Source organism: Dermacentor albipictus, chromosome 3 (genome assembly GCF_038994185.2).
Source record: "Dermacentor albipictus isolate Rhodes 1998 colony chromosome 3, USDA_Dalb.pri_finalv2, whole genome shotgun sequence".
In the NCBI taxonomy this organism is placed as follows: Eukaryota; Metazoa; Arthropoda; class Arachnida; order Ixodida; family Ixodidae; genus Dermacentor; species Dermacentor albipictus.
In genome coordinates, this window is record NC_091823.1 from 104,542,590 (window position 1) to 104,557,257 (window position 14,668).

A 14,668-nucleotide genomic window follows, 5' to 3' on the forward strand; every position below is an offset into this window, starting at 1 on the left:
TCAAGTGATCGTCAGTCGTGTGAATAGGACGGTATATTATACAGTCATCGGCAAAAAGGTGCATGCAGGAAGTAATCTGGGTGGGTAAGTCGTTAATGTAGATTAAGAAGAGTAAGGGGCCGAGGACGCTGCCTTGTGGCACACCAGAGCTAACAGAAGAAGGCGGGGAAGAGAAATTGTTAACAACAGTAAACTGTTCTCGAAAAGAAAGAAAATACGAATCCAGGATAATGTTAAAGAGTCAAGTCGTAGGGCAGATAATTTAGAAATTAGGCGACAGTGGGGCACTCGGTCAAAAGCTTTAGAAAAGTCAAGAAAGATACAGTCAGTTTGAAGGTTGCAGTCCATGTTAAAGTGCTAATAAACATACTGAAATTATGTACTGTTACCTCAATGTTAAGTTTCATATCACAGCAAATTTCGCTTCCAACGAACTTGCTCTTTTTCCACACACTAGCAAAGATAGCACATGTGAACAGACTTACCTTGATTATATGTAGTTAATTCCATGCCTGTGAATGTTCTGACTGAATTCATTCATGGAGTAGGAACAATTGTTGAGAACACCCAGTTTATTGGCACGGAAAAATATAATGAGAAGCAGAAACACTCGTATATGTACATTGTATATATTACAGATGAGTTCAGGCGCAGACTAGTGAAATGAGCTGTTCGAGATCTATTTACACGATGGGACGAAGGCAGCTGCATGCATTCCTAGATGGGCACTACCTTGACGTTCACTCCTCTCTTGATCCGCAGCACCAGAGGGTTCATGTCGATCTCTGCAGGGTCCTGCGGGAAGATTTCATAAAACGACGTTCATTGAAGTATGTGCCCTTTGCAAACTTAGTAAGCTTATATGCATTGCGCATACATTGCATGGCTGTTGCAAACTTATGAAATCTGAAATCTGCCGTGGTTACAAAATACACGAATTGTAGCAACAATGCTTGCAGTGACATCTTGTGACACTTTATCGGACCACAACGTGTTAGACACGTGTTCCTGTTACATAGGTGTTCTTGTGGAAAGAACAAAGTCTGCACGTTAACTAATATGTCACTGCTGAAAATTTATATATTTGGTTACCTCAATAATATGTATACGGTGCCTCTGGTTAAAGTGCACCACCAGATGACGCCACCATCGTTGTCGCTTACGTTTCTGTAACCTGGTGCTCAGCAAACGGAGCTACCCTTATGGACAAGAAAAAGAAAACAAAAAAACTCCCTAATAGAAAGTTGCAGCATGTCGGGTAAGGAATAAGTAACCGTATAGCCGGGTAAGGAATACCAGGTTCCAGGAAAGGTGCATGGCACAAACTTGCAGAAACAACGCTCTTAGCGACATCTGGTTACGCAGTGTCTAACGAGTGAGAATGCAGAACTAGCACTGCAGTTGCCTAAATATTCTCCTTCACTGCTGTGGTAAAGCTTTGTATATTGGTTACGTGCAGTATGTATGGGTATGAAGAACTTCAAAAATTTTATTAGCTAAATTCTCAAACTCAGATTTGAGCTTTGTTTCACTATTTTGCAATTTAGGTCCTGAGGGATCAGTCTGGGACTGATGCGGGCCACTCCCACGTCGGTACAGAGAGGCCGAGCCCCTCTGCTATCACACGGGCCCTCTGGACAGCCCTGAGTTGGTCCGCCAGCACTTCACTGTGCAGCATTCGCTGCCACCACTGTTCACCTCGAGAACCATCACCGGCCAACGCCAAGCAGCGCCACAGCATGTGTTGTAAATCGAGCAAACCCCCACACTTACTACAATAGACTGAAACCCCGCAGTCCGGATTAATTTTATTCATGATGACAGGGTTAGGGAACGTCCGTGTCTGCAGAAGCCTTAATGTAACCGCCTGCGGCCTATTTAATTTAGGATGTGGCAACGGGAATGCCCTGCGCCCTAAGTAATAGTGCTTGGTGATTTCGTTGTAGGTTAACAGTTGGTCCCTGTATTCAGGAGCGGGAGATCCAGCCCCTTCAGGGAGTACACGGCACACTAATCCTCGTGCCTCCCTGTGCGCCACCTCGTTGAGGTTACGCGGGGCTCCCTCCACTGTCCCCATGTGCGCAGGGAACCAAGTAACGGTATGCGAAGTGATATCCCTACCCTGCAGCAGTCTGTTAGCCGGTTCCGCAACAAGTCCTCTCGAGAAGGCTGCAATCGCAGATCGCGAGTCGCTAAACACCAAAACTCTTCTAGAATCAATTAGTGCTAGAGCAATAGCCACCTGTTCAGCAACCCCCGGATCTTTGGTATAAATGGAAGCAGCATTTCTAACGCTCCCTTTGCCATCTACTACCACCACCGAATAAGCATTTTTACCATTAATCCATGCGGCGTCAACAAACGCAGACTCCTCCTCCTGATCCTCTGCCTCTCGCAACAAAGCCCTAGCTCTCGCGACCCGCCTCCCTACATTGTGCACGGGGTGCACATTCCGCGGAAATGGACGAACCATGATATTTGCCCTAAGGTTCACGTTCAACTCGTGTAGGGGCGCCCTATCGTGCGACACAGCCACCGATTCTTCAATTGACTCTAATATATACCTACCCGGTGGTGTACCTAGCAACCGCTCCCTCTGTGCGGTACGTTGAGCCTCAGCAATTTCATCTAAAGTGTTATGCAAACCCAGTCGTAACAACATATCGTTTGACGTAGTCATAGGCAGACCAAGCGCAGCCTTGATGGCTTTTCTGATTGCTTCCAATTTATTTTTCTCCCCCCTATTCCAATTTAGCATAGCTGCCACATACGAGAAATGACACATAATAAATGCGTGAACTAAGCGCATCGCACCTTCTTCTCCTAAACCCCTATGCCTATTAGAGATCCTTCTTATAAGTCTTATGGCCTCCTCCGTTTTCTTGGTAATACGCTGAATGGTTCTAATGTTCGATCCGTTCGCTTCAAGTACAAAACCCAGGACCCTGATTGCTTCAACTTTGGGTATCACCGACCCTTCCCTAGTATGAATTGTAATGCAAGGCTCAACTTCCGGTACCCAACCCCTCGGCCTACGACCTAGCTTCTTAGATTTGAAGATCCAACAACTCCGACTTTTTAGAGGAGCACTTCAGCCCCATGAGACCCAGATACTCCTCCGTAAGCGTTACCACCTGCTGCAGCCTAGCCTCAAGCTCTCCATCACTACCACCGACACTCCATATAGTAATGTCATCCGCGTAGATAGAATAGCCAATATCCTGGACAGTGTCCAGTCTATTAGCCAACTTCGACATCGCCAGATTGAACAACATAGGCGAGAGTACGGATCCTTGCGGAGTACCACAGCAACCCAATTTAACGACTTCCGATTTTATCTCCCCAAACCTGAGACATGTCTTTCTATCCGTAAGGAAAGCCTTGACAAAATTGAAAAGCCGCTGCCCCAAATTCAAGTCCGATAGCACCCGTAGAATGAAAGAATGTCGGATTTTATCGAAAGCTTTTTCCACATCAAGTCCAATTAGTGCCTTAGTATCCCTTGTTCGCCGGTCAAGGATCTGATGCTTAATCCTGATCATAGCATCCTGAGTCGAGAGGCCGGGCCGAAATCCTATCATCGAGTGCGGAAAGACCCCATTGCCCTCAACATAACGCGGTAGCCTATTTAAAATGGCATGCTCAGCGACTTTTCCCAAACACGACGTCAGGGAAATGGGTCTGAGATATTCAAGCCCTATGGCCTTCCCCGGTTTGGGTATCAGAACAGTAGTTGCCAGTTTCCACTCTTCCGGGAAAGAGCCTTCCTTCCAGAGGCAATTGATCTGCCGCGTAAGGAACTCAATTGACCCATCGTCTAAATTCCGTAGCATTTTATTCGTAATGCCATCCGGCCCTGATGCCGATCGACCATTAAGATTCTGCAGCGCCATCCTTATATCACTTTCAGTAAATTCCGCGTCCATAGCTGCATTTTCGTCTCCACTATATTCCAAAACCACATCAGGTGTATCGTGCGGAAGGTATCTCTGAGCCAAATCCTTTAGCAACTCCTGCTCCGTGGAGTCCCGACACGCCTGATGGACCAGCTTACCTATCACAGTCCTCTGATTAGACTTCGTGTTGGTCTCATCTAGTAAATGTCTGAGCAAACTCCAGGCGCCTCCCCTCTTAATGCGACCATCAATAGAATTGCACACTTCATCCCATTGCTGCTTGCACAGTACCCGACAATGGTCTTCAATTTCCTGATTAACCACTGCTATACGCTTTCTAAGCCTTCTATTTAATCTCTGACCCTTCCATCTCGCTAACATCGACTGCTTTGCTTCCAACAAATGTGCCAGGCGACTATCCATGTGTTCCGTGTCAATATCGGTCTGAACCTCTTTAGTGGACGCCTCAACGTCACTTTTAAGCTGACTAGTCCACTGTTCCAAGGTCAACTCATTTCCCTCATCATCGATTCTCTGCGCTCTTCTTTTCCTAAATGCATCCCAGTCAACCATCCTGAATGTGCGCTCCTTTTTATTAGCCACTACCAAAGTAATCATAAGTATGTAATGATCGCTACCAAAATCTATATTAGAATTGGACCAGGACGAATCCACCACCCCCCGAACAAAAGTGAGATCAGGTGTCGAATCTCTACATGTCGACGTGCCACATCTGGTGGGATACGAGGGGTCTGTAATCAGAGTTAAATTCAAGTCTAGTGCCTGCTGCAATAGTCTCTCCCCCTTAATAGTGCTATAAGCATACTTCCACACATGATATGGTGCATTGAAGTCCCCTCCAATAAGCAACGGTGCATCCTTAGCCAGATTGGTTGCCTTGGTCAAGAGAGATTTGAAACTCTGCTTCATGTCCCGGGGGCTACTGTACAGGTTTAGCAGGTAAACGCTCCTCTGACATGACCTTTGCCGACCTAAGATTACTTCCACCATAATATATTCAATCTTGCAATCTACCATGTGAAGATCATGTCTAATGTACGCCAACCTCCTATTAATGAGAGTAGCGAGTCCTCTGCCCTGTTCATTATCCTTAACTTCCGCTTTGAAATTCGTTAAGGTCACGTTAGACGTCAGTGTTTCCTGTAACATGATAACTTGAGGCTTGACACCATGCGTTCTAACAAACTGCTGCAGAGACGCCTTCTTATGATTGAACCCCCTACAATTCCACTGCCAAATACTAAATGAACTATTTAATAGAGCCATCTTGACCACGGAAATTTGGTGAACTAGTTTTGAGCTCAAGTCCACTCGGCGACTTACCCTGCTGGGCTAGCGGCCGAGTGCACTCCCGCTCCATAACAGGGACCACGGTCTCGTTTAGATATATTTCAATTTTGCCTAATCTCTGATCCGTGATAATTTCCCGTTCTTCTATCCGCTCCAGTCTACTAATGATCTGATTTACACTTTCTTGCAATGTCGCCATCATTGCTTTAAGCTCGGAACCGACTTTGCCCTGAATCCGTACGGTCGAGGATAAGGCCCTCTTTTTCGGAGCAGGCGTCTCTTCGTCCGGCATGTTCTGTTCCGCGACCTCCACAGACCTGGGTACCTCAACCGAGTCATCATGCTTCCTAGTCTGACTTAAGCTATCGCTGTTTCCGGAAGGTAAGCCGTTCCTAAGTTCAGCTACCTCTTTGATAAGCCCGTCAATGGCTGCTTTTAAACTACGATTCTCTCTCTCCAATTGCGCAATCCTATCCCTATCCTTATTACCATCCACATGCTCCTGGCGCTGCTCGCGCGCTCGGCCGGCGCTGATGCCACCCTTGACCTTGTCAGCCCAGGTGGTCTGGCTCCCAGCTGCGCCGCCGCCGCCACCAGCTGCAGGAAAGCGCACCCGCGCCTCCATAGAAACGGATCGGCTCCTGGTCGTACGAGTCCCAGAAGATGGCCGCTGCCTCGACCTGGAGCGGCTCCTAGAGCGCGAGCGTCCCTTAGAGCGTTGGCGAGCGCTCACCAGCTGCACCATCTCGGCTGCCTCCTGTTCCGCCGTTTGCTCCGCCCTGGCTCTCTCCTGTCGTCGAACACGCACGACGTAGGGAAGCTGGTATCGTTGTCTGCATTGTTTATCCGCGGTCAGGTGTCGTCCGCCACAAAGCTTGCAACAAGGCACACGGTTGTGATCCTCTTCAGGGTTCCGAGCCCCGCATCCTCGGCATTCAAAACAATCGGGGGCTGGGCAGACATCCGCCCGATGTCCAAGCTTGCCACACACATAACATACATCCAACTGCTTTCGATACAGGAAGCACCGTACCAGAGTTGGCCCATATCTGACGAAATTGGGCACCTTTAACCCGTCGAAAACAATGATGACTGATCCTGTGTTTTTGATTCGTTTGACCGCCATAGCCAGCGGATTGCGATCGTTAACAATGTTCCGCTCAAGTGTCGCGGGGCCATCCATAATGTCTACATTGCGAATGACCCCCTTACACGTAGTGTGTGGGGCCGTCTCGTATGCACTGACTTCAAAATCCTTGTCTGCCACTCTGATTGACCTGAGTCTCACATATCGTTCAGCGTTGCTCCTTTCTGGCGTACTAGCCACCAAGATATTTTGCATAAAGTTCGGGCAAATAACATCTTCCCGAACCTGTTCAATACCGAGGCCTGCCGCCTCTACGATTGCCTTGCCCACCGCTGTAGAGCTAACTTTCTCCAAATTCAGTCCACCCCGTGGGCGAATGACTATTTTGATGTGTTCTTGTGGCATCGGTGGCATGCGCGACGCCTTCACAATGCGATTCTTGATTGCCGAGCCTCCGCGCCGTTCACCTGCGCCCCGTCGTTCAGGCATCTCACTTGGCGAACCGCCATCACCCAATCCATGCCTCGTCGTAGTTCTAGATTTTCGGTTGGACACTGTCCGCCATCCCAGGTCTTCAGTAAAGTCCTCCGCCGGGAGCACGTCCCCTTCAACGTGCATTGCTGCCATGTCGCGCTAGGTCTACCAGACGCTAGCTCTCGGCCAGCGTGGCATGAGCACAAAAGTTCCAATGAAGTCCAAAAAAGGGGTGGCCCACCTCAAAATCAGGTATCCGCTGAATCTTCTCTTCTTCACGGATCCGATGATATCAAATTTACACCACTAGGTGACCAAAAAAGGCTCTGAAGCTTCGAAAAAGACGGACTCATAAAAGCCCACAAGCCTCCATCGAACTTCGTCGTCCGTTACGTGCAGTGCTGCTACGGCCTTTTTTTTTTTCTGACAATATTGATGACGCAACAAAAAGCATTTAGCACAATTGTACAAAATGCGACAAAAATGCCGCTACTAGCTTTGCTACCGCCGTCCATGGCTGCTTTAATTTGCATTGAGAAGATTACGGACTAACTAAGACTCTCCAATGCCGCCCGAACCGATAAGAAGCAAACGGGAAGCAGTCCTTGTCGCATCACCCATTCCCTGGTACGCTTAATGGAGGTCACGGCAAATGATTTTGCCGCACGCCCCAGCGGGCGTCGACCGTCGCAGCATCGGATGAGCTTCTCGAACTTCAGACTGTGATCAAAACATGAATGATGGGATACGTTGCCCGCCGCAGTGTAAGTGGCCTACGCGTTGTGCTGCTGAGCACGAGGTCTCGGGTTCAATTCCCAATCTTCATAACACATGCTAGTTGAGAGAAAGCGATAACCGCAGCCGTCGCTTCGATGGGTGCCGCCATGTTTGCCGACGCAAAGCTTTTGGGGCCGCTATTTGGGCTCCCGCTAAATCGGTGAAATAGCGTTCCCAACGCAAAACCCAAACGCATTTTGCGTCTTGCGCATGCACAGTGGCTTCGACGCTATTTCTTTGGGGCCCCAAAACGTTTGGGGCCCCTATTCTAAAACTCTCTAATTTCACCACCCAAATTTTCTGCCGTCGTCGACTGCGCTCCTCTTTTCTTGGGACCCATTCTGCAACTCTAACGGTCCACCGGTGACCTGCCCTACGTATTACATCATTACATGGGCTGCCAACTCCATTTTAAAAGCGAAGCTTTTATTTGCGAACCTCGGTGGGTTTCGTCACCGTGCGTCCTGCGACCTGGCTGTTCCCTTGCAGAATAGACCAACCAGTCACAGCGGAGTACGCTCGCCACTGGGCTCCTTGCACCGTCACCAGGTGTCTATGCCTCCACGGTGACGTAGTGTTCCTGCATATGCTCCCGCAGGGAGCATATTGGCGGCGAGGAGTTACGGAGTCGCCCTCTATCGGAAGCGCCTCGCTGCCGTAGTATGAGGGATCACGTGGCGCGCTCCTCATAGGTTTTGCTGTCAGCGCTCACTGAAAACACCACGCGCGAGCTCTCCCGGACATTTCTGTAAGTGCTTTCGAAACGAGAGAAGTTTCTTACTGTCTAAATAATAATCTTGGGCAAGCTGAAAGCACACAATCGTTTACAGCCGCTATCTCTTTACCGAATACGTACAGTGAACGCCACTGCGCGCGGTCGCCGCGATGGAGTCCCCCGAACCGGCTTCTTGCGTGAAAGGTAGGTAAACGCTGAGAGCAAACTATGTGAAATATGTTGTTATAGTGTTTGTATAACTAAATGGAGCGTAATAGAACGACGCCTCAATGCAGCGATCGCGCAGATTCGCAGCGACCGACTGCGTGTCTGCATACTTGTCCACGCACTGTTTCGCTTTCTCCGCGCGCGCGTTTTCGCACCGTGCCATGAGCTTTAGGCCGCAGAATATGAGCATTTGACAGTATACAGGCAACCATTGTTGCGTGGGCGCTATCAGAGCTGTTCAAAAATAATTTCGTTGTAGAGACTTCGACGCCTGCGGGGACTGCGATGTGCCGTCGCGACGATGCAATCTTTTTTTTCTTCTAAATTCTTTGACCTTTCAATACTATTTCTCGAGTTGCGTCGCACTGTATGTTTATCGGCGTTCTCAGCGTGCAATTTCCCGCTGCTCCTTTTTTGTAATCCAGTGCATTAATTCATAACACAAACATGACCATATGCCACGCTTTCTTTAAATGTGCTTCTTACCGCTGCCTTTCCACTCCACTGAACTTGCCAGTATCTATAGCATCGACAAGTTCATAGACCAAACCGTCATGACACTAGTCGGGCAGCGGACTCAGGCGAGCGTCTCAGTGCGCGTTTCCAGAACATCGCAGACCGGGCGCCGTAGCAGAAATCTTCCTCGCGTCTGTGCTTGCTGCATACCCGAGTTGTAGCCGATGACTGCCGGTTTTATGTTTCGCGAGCCAAGCTTCACACAGCTTCTTGTACTGCGGCTACGTGTGAATAAGGCCGACACTGGCCTCCGTTACGTGCGTCCGGCCCTGCGGCACCGAGCAGTAGCCTGCCATGTTGCGCGCCTTCAAAGGCAGCCACTACCTATTGTAGTGATTTCAAGCGTTGTAAAGGAGACACTCGAAGCGGGAAAATTTCGCCACTAAATGAAAACTGCAGCGTACGAGGGAATTTAAACTCGTTTTCAGCTCGCTTCGGCGCGCCCGAAGCAGCCGACGCGGCCGCTGTGTCCACGTGATCCCTCCTAGCACGTCACGCCGACGGTGGCGCCAGCTTTTCCAGTGGTGGAGCTCGAGGCCAATACAGGGACACTACGGTGACGGGCGTGCGGGGGAAAGAAAACGAGAAAGCTCGCCTTCGCGCATCCGCAAATTTACTCATTTCACCACCCCACTTAATTTTCTGCTGTCATGGACTGCACTCCTCTTTTCTTGGGACCCATTCTGCGATTCTAATGGTCCACCGGTGATCTGCCCTACGCATTACATGGGCTAGCAACTCCGTTTTAAAAGCCAAGCTTTAATTTGCGAACCTCGATGGGTTTCGTGAGCGTGGGTGCAGCGACCTGGCTGTTCCCTTGCAGAATAGAGCAACCAGTCACGGCGGATTACGTTCGCCACTGGACTCCTTGCACCGCCACCTGATGGCTATACCTCTGCAGTGGCGGTCGTGCGGGGAAAAGAAAACCAGAAAGCTCGTTTTCGCGTACCCGTGGCGGCGGCATTGCATTAGCCTCTGTACAATCCCTGAATAAAGCCTTCCATGTCACTTTGTGCGGACATTCAATAACACAAACTCATGTTTCGACTCTTTATGCACTCGCACAAAGCTTCGCTACTTATATATTCCAACTGCTGCATTTTCTCCTAAAGAGACCCTCGCTCGGTCTGGCCATCTTGAGCTGACAAGTGCAGTGCACATACAATGCGCACTAATGATCGTGTCTGCAAAGTATTACATCCCTGTATATGCGCCGCGGAAAGAGCTTAAATTTCGAACCAAACGCCGTTTGCCATTCTCCTAGCGGGCGCCGCGCTCCCAGCCGGAGAGTCGACGTCATACGCACAAGTGCATATACGTAGTACGCATCAGTGCTGTGACGTCACTCACTGCAGGGACACGTAACTCGTATGGGCACCATCTCACACGTCGGTCCCAGGCAACGAGGCGGCACACTTCCTAGCCCGAGATCTCTACTTCCGGGCAGGAACAGAGCCGCCCGCTTGCAAGGAACTAGACGAGAGACTACAGACCGACACAGAAATGATCGAAAACTATAAGCTTCAGCGTAGAACTGTCCCCCCTCCGGACAAGGAGCTCGGAAATAGAGAGGCGAGAGCCTGGCGCAGACTGCAAGCAGGAAACTACATAAATCCAGTATGGGCGTCACACGTACTGAAAGACGAAGATATATACGATAAATGTAAGAGATGCGGGGAGATGGGGGGACCCTCGACCATATAATCTGGCAATGCGTAGACTCCCCAGGTGTCAAGGAAGGAATAAATAGTAGAGAAGCCTGGGACACCCTTCTGTAAAGCGCGGACTCCGCCATGCAGAGGAGAGCCATCCATCTGGCGGCAGAGGGCGCAAAGAGCCAACAACTCTTTGCCTGCATCTAGTCGCGGAGACCCCCACCCCTGTCCCTAGGCCTGCGCGCCAGGGGCAGGGAGTAGGGGGTCTCCTTCTCGGATGGAAATAAAAGTTTTTGGAACGGAACGGAACGGACACGTAACTCCGATAATTATTCAAGGCAACATCAGTTATTTGTTTAACCTGTTGCTTCAATAGACAAATTAATATTTAGAAACACAATAAAACATACAAAAGGAATGTCTGCATGTTCTTTTTGTTTTATGTTGTACCGTAGAAAAAGAGCTGTACTTCCGTTTCGTTTGCTTGTTCCCAGGTGCAGTTGTGTGCGCATTGAAAAAAACTTTGTAATTTTCTGCCTTGTTCCAGCGCCGCGATCACGCTCTTTCATCCTCTCACGTCTGCTTCAGTTCTCGTGACTGTGGCAATGACTTGTACCGCTAATTAGGGGTTCTCGTGCAGGGCGCGCAAGATCAATCGCTACGCGAAACTAGACAAACGAATCAGCTCGTGTGTGAGGGCGTCACCGGAAGTGCGCCTCTTAGCTAAAACGTGAGGGAGAGGGAAAAAAAAAGAAAACGAAGGCGGGGCCCATGACGTATTCGTTACGCGATCCTCAAGCTCCGGTGTGGTAGAACGCAGGGATGGAATTTCGCTCACTGAGGCTCGACAGGGGTAAGTAGAGAGAGTGTCTATGTTGGCGGTGACGCTCACCTCCCCGCTGACAGCGGTACCTAACGGTACCGAGCTCTACAATCGCCTCAACCTTCTCTCTCCTTTTTAAAAAATTTCTTCTTTATGTCCCCCTTCCCTTCCCCAAGGTGCTGAGTCGTGCTCCCTAAAGAGCTGCAGAAAATGGCGCCTCTTCCTCTTCACAATCACTCTCTCTCATGGGTTTGTGGCACTTCAAATATTTCTATCTCTGCTATTAATGAACTAATTTGAAAAATTCTTGTGGTAGAACACTCCGCATGGGACACATAACAACTTGCATATAACCAAAATTTTGATGTGTGGCCTGGTGAGGGGAGATTTAATGTAATCTAGAATATGGGCTATCCCCGCTGCTCTCTGAGTAATACACAGCTAATTTCTTACGCTTTCCCCTGCTTCATTAGGTGCTGCCTTCGTTTGTAAAAAAAAATCGAGCCTCTCGGTTTCCTCTAGTCTTCTCGCTAGCTGCATAGCGAGAGTTTCGATTCTGGTAGTGTTGATGCCTTTATGTAGCATCCGAGAGTTCATTGACGAGGTATCTCGTGGCTTCGCATAATACGTGGCCCCTGCGGTTGAAAGGATGTACAACAATCTCAGTAATGGACTCGAGGGGCGCTGTCTGACACTCCCAGCGCTATAGTTCTAGTAGACATAGGTACAACAAACGCACAAGAAAGTGGACGGGTGAGGAGCGGAGGTGGTCCTCGTAGCTCAATTGATAAAGCATGGCACACGCAAGCGGAGGTCGCGCGTTCGGGTTCAATCAGTGGCGCATTGCCTTTTCTTCCACTTTCAGTTCATTTGACTTTATTAATTGTACATTTCAAATTGTACATTTAAATGTCAGTAATAAAAGAAAAACAGTTAATTTCAGCTATGCTTTCCTTGGCTTCACCGTCTGTTTGTTTCACGTGGTCTTCCTTTTTCGCTTTTTGATTAGGCAAGTGTTTTGATGGTTGCTTAAGTTTTTGTTTTTTTTGTGCGTACGTCACATGATTTCGTCGCTTGCCGCATAAAGCATAGTCACGAGTTTGTGCTTGTCGTTGTCTATGTCGCTTTGGCGACTCCTAAAGCTTGCGAGATGTCAATGTCTGCACCATACCTTCTCGGTGTTGGGCGTGGCCTCGAGTCGGTACTTGCGCAGCACGTGTGCGAGCGTGAAGCGCATCTCCATCTGCGCGAACCGCATGCCGATGCAGTTGCGCGGCCCCGCGCCGAACGGCTGGAAAGCGAGCGGGTTCTGGCCCTTGCGCCGCTCGGGGAGGAACCTGCGCAGTCAGCAAAGTCAACCCGTTATTAGTAGGACTTGGCCCGTCGTTGTTTGTCTTGGGAAGAAAGTTGCGACTTTGTTGTGCCAGACGTAGGCGACCTCCATGCCGCCCAGGTTCGGTGGCAGGTACTGCGTATCCTTGCGACGACACTCTGATTATCAAAACAGTAGATTTAGAGACTGCACTCATGCGAGATTGCACAGCCACATTACATTTGTTACACATTTGTTGTAAACTGATCCTTGCACCAGTTTTGGGAAACACGGAGTCGGCTCTCGAGAATCGCATCAATGTTCTGGTTGACAGCTTACCGCGGTGAATATTTCCACGTGTGCGGACGGGCGTCTGCAGACACTGTACTACGCTGTCTGTTGGCCTGGCTAACTTCGCGAAGCCATTCATGCCAAACTAACTGGCGCTCGCTGGGAGCATCGAGTGGTGATCACCTGTCAGGGTCGAACGTGTTCGGCTTCTCCCAGCTACAGGGGTCACGGTGGATGTACTCGGTAGCGGCCATCAACGCCGTGCCAGCAGGAATCTTCAGCTTCCCGTACTGCTTGTCGACCACCGCCTCTCTCGTGACGAACCTGCGTGTGCGAATGCAGTGAGGTTTATTTCGAGGCGGGTAATGCAAAAGAACAACAACAAAATATAATAATAATATAAATCGATCCTGAGCTCTCCGCTACGGTGTCTCTTACAGATCCAGTGTTACCCGTCGTGGTTGCCTGGTGGCTATGGTGTTGGGCTGCTAAGCACGAGGTCTCGGGATTGAATCCCGGCCACGGCGGCCGCATTTTGATGGGAGCGAAATGCGAAAACACCCGTGTACTTAGATTTAGGTGCACGTTAAAGAACCGCAGGAGGTCAAAATTAATCCGGAGTTGCCCACTACGGCGTGCCTCATAATCAGACTGTGGTTTTGGCATGTAAAACCTCAGAATTTAACTTTCTCAAGTGCAACAAACTTAATTCGAAGAGGTCCACTGGTTATCTCAGAAAATAATTTTTTGCGTTTTACATGTTTATGGATGGTCTGCATTAGAGGTGGCCCGAGCTAAAGCTTCCTTCTAAACAGAAAAAAAAAATGTTGACAGGTATTGCTTATCGGAAAGCAAGTAAACAAACGGCTCTTCATTTGAATTGCGCAGACGTCGGCACTGTTTATAGATTGCCCGACAAACACTACGCGTATTACACCAGCACTCTCAAAGTATAGTCCCGCTAACCAGGTGTACGTTCATTTGAATGGCCCCGCGATAGTGACTAAGCTCGACATTATTGAATATTTTCATTATTTAAAAAAAATTAAGAGAGTAACCAAGGGAGAAGGAACCCCCCACCCCCGCACACACACACGCACACAGTGAATTAGTAAAGGCAAGGCGCAGAAGACCAGGACTCAAGATGAAACACAAACGACAGGACACTGCCGCTAACATCAGGGCCCACTACAATACCACCACCACCACCACCACCACCACCACCACCACCACCACCACCACCACCACCACCACCACCACTACTACTACTACTACTACTACTACTACTACTACTACTACTACTACTACTACTACTACTACTACTACTACTACTACTACTACTACTACTATTACTACTACTGTTACTACTACTACTACTAACTACATGACATTAGCTGTTTCTGCGTTACAATCTTTATTAACAAATAATATAAGCTCAAACACTGATAAGCAGATCACTAGTCAAATGTCTATATGTATATAGCAGTGCGTCGTTGCCTCCCATATTTGAGGAACATGTGTGCACCAAGTTGTCGAAAGAGACGCGTCACTGCCTCTGGCCTCGCCAACCGGGCTCTCGTCTC

At 49.1% G+C, this 14,668-nt stretch overlaps 1 protein-coding gene across 1 annotated transcript in view; it reads right to left on the reverse strand.

The window, feature by feature from the left end:
• Positions 1–554: 554 nt before the first annotated feature.
• The window catches only part of LOC135904921 (thromboxane-A synthase-like), a 38,356-nt gene continuing 24,242 nt past the window's right edge, over positions 555–14,668 (reverse strand). The window contains exons 13-15 of the mRNA XM_065435925.2: positions 13,269–13,409; positions 12,654–12,819; positions 555–795 (exon numbers count right to left, since the gene is read on the reverse strand). Of these exons, the coding sequence (XP_065291997.2) occupies positions 718–795; positions 12,654–12,819; positions 13,269–13,409 (385 nt within the window). The 3' untranslated portion in view covers positions 555–717. The remainder of the gene's footprint in view (positions 796–12,653; positions 12,820–13,268; positions 13,410–14,668) is intronic.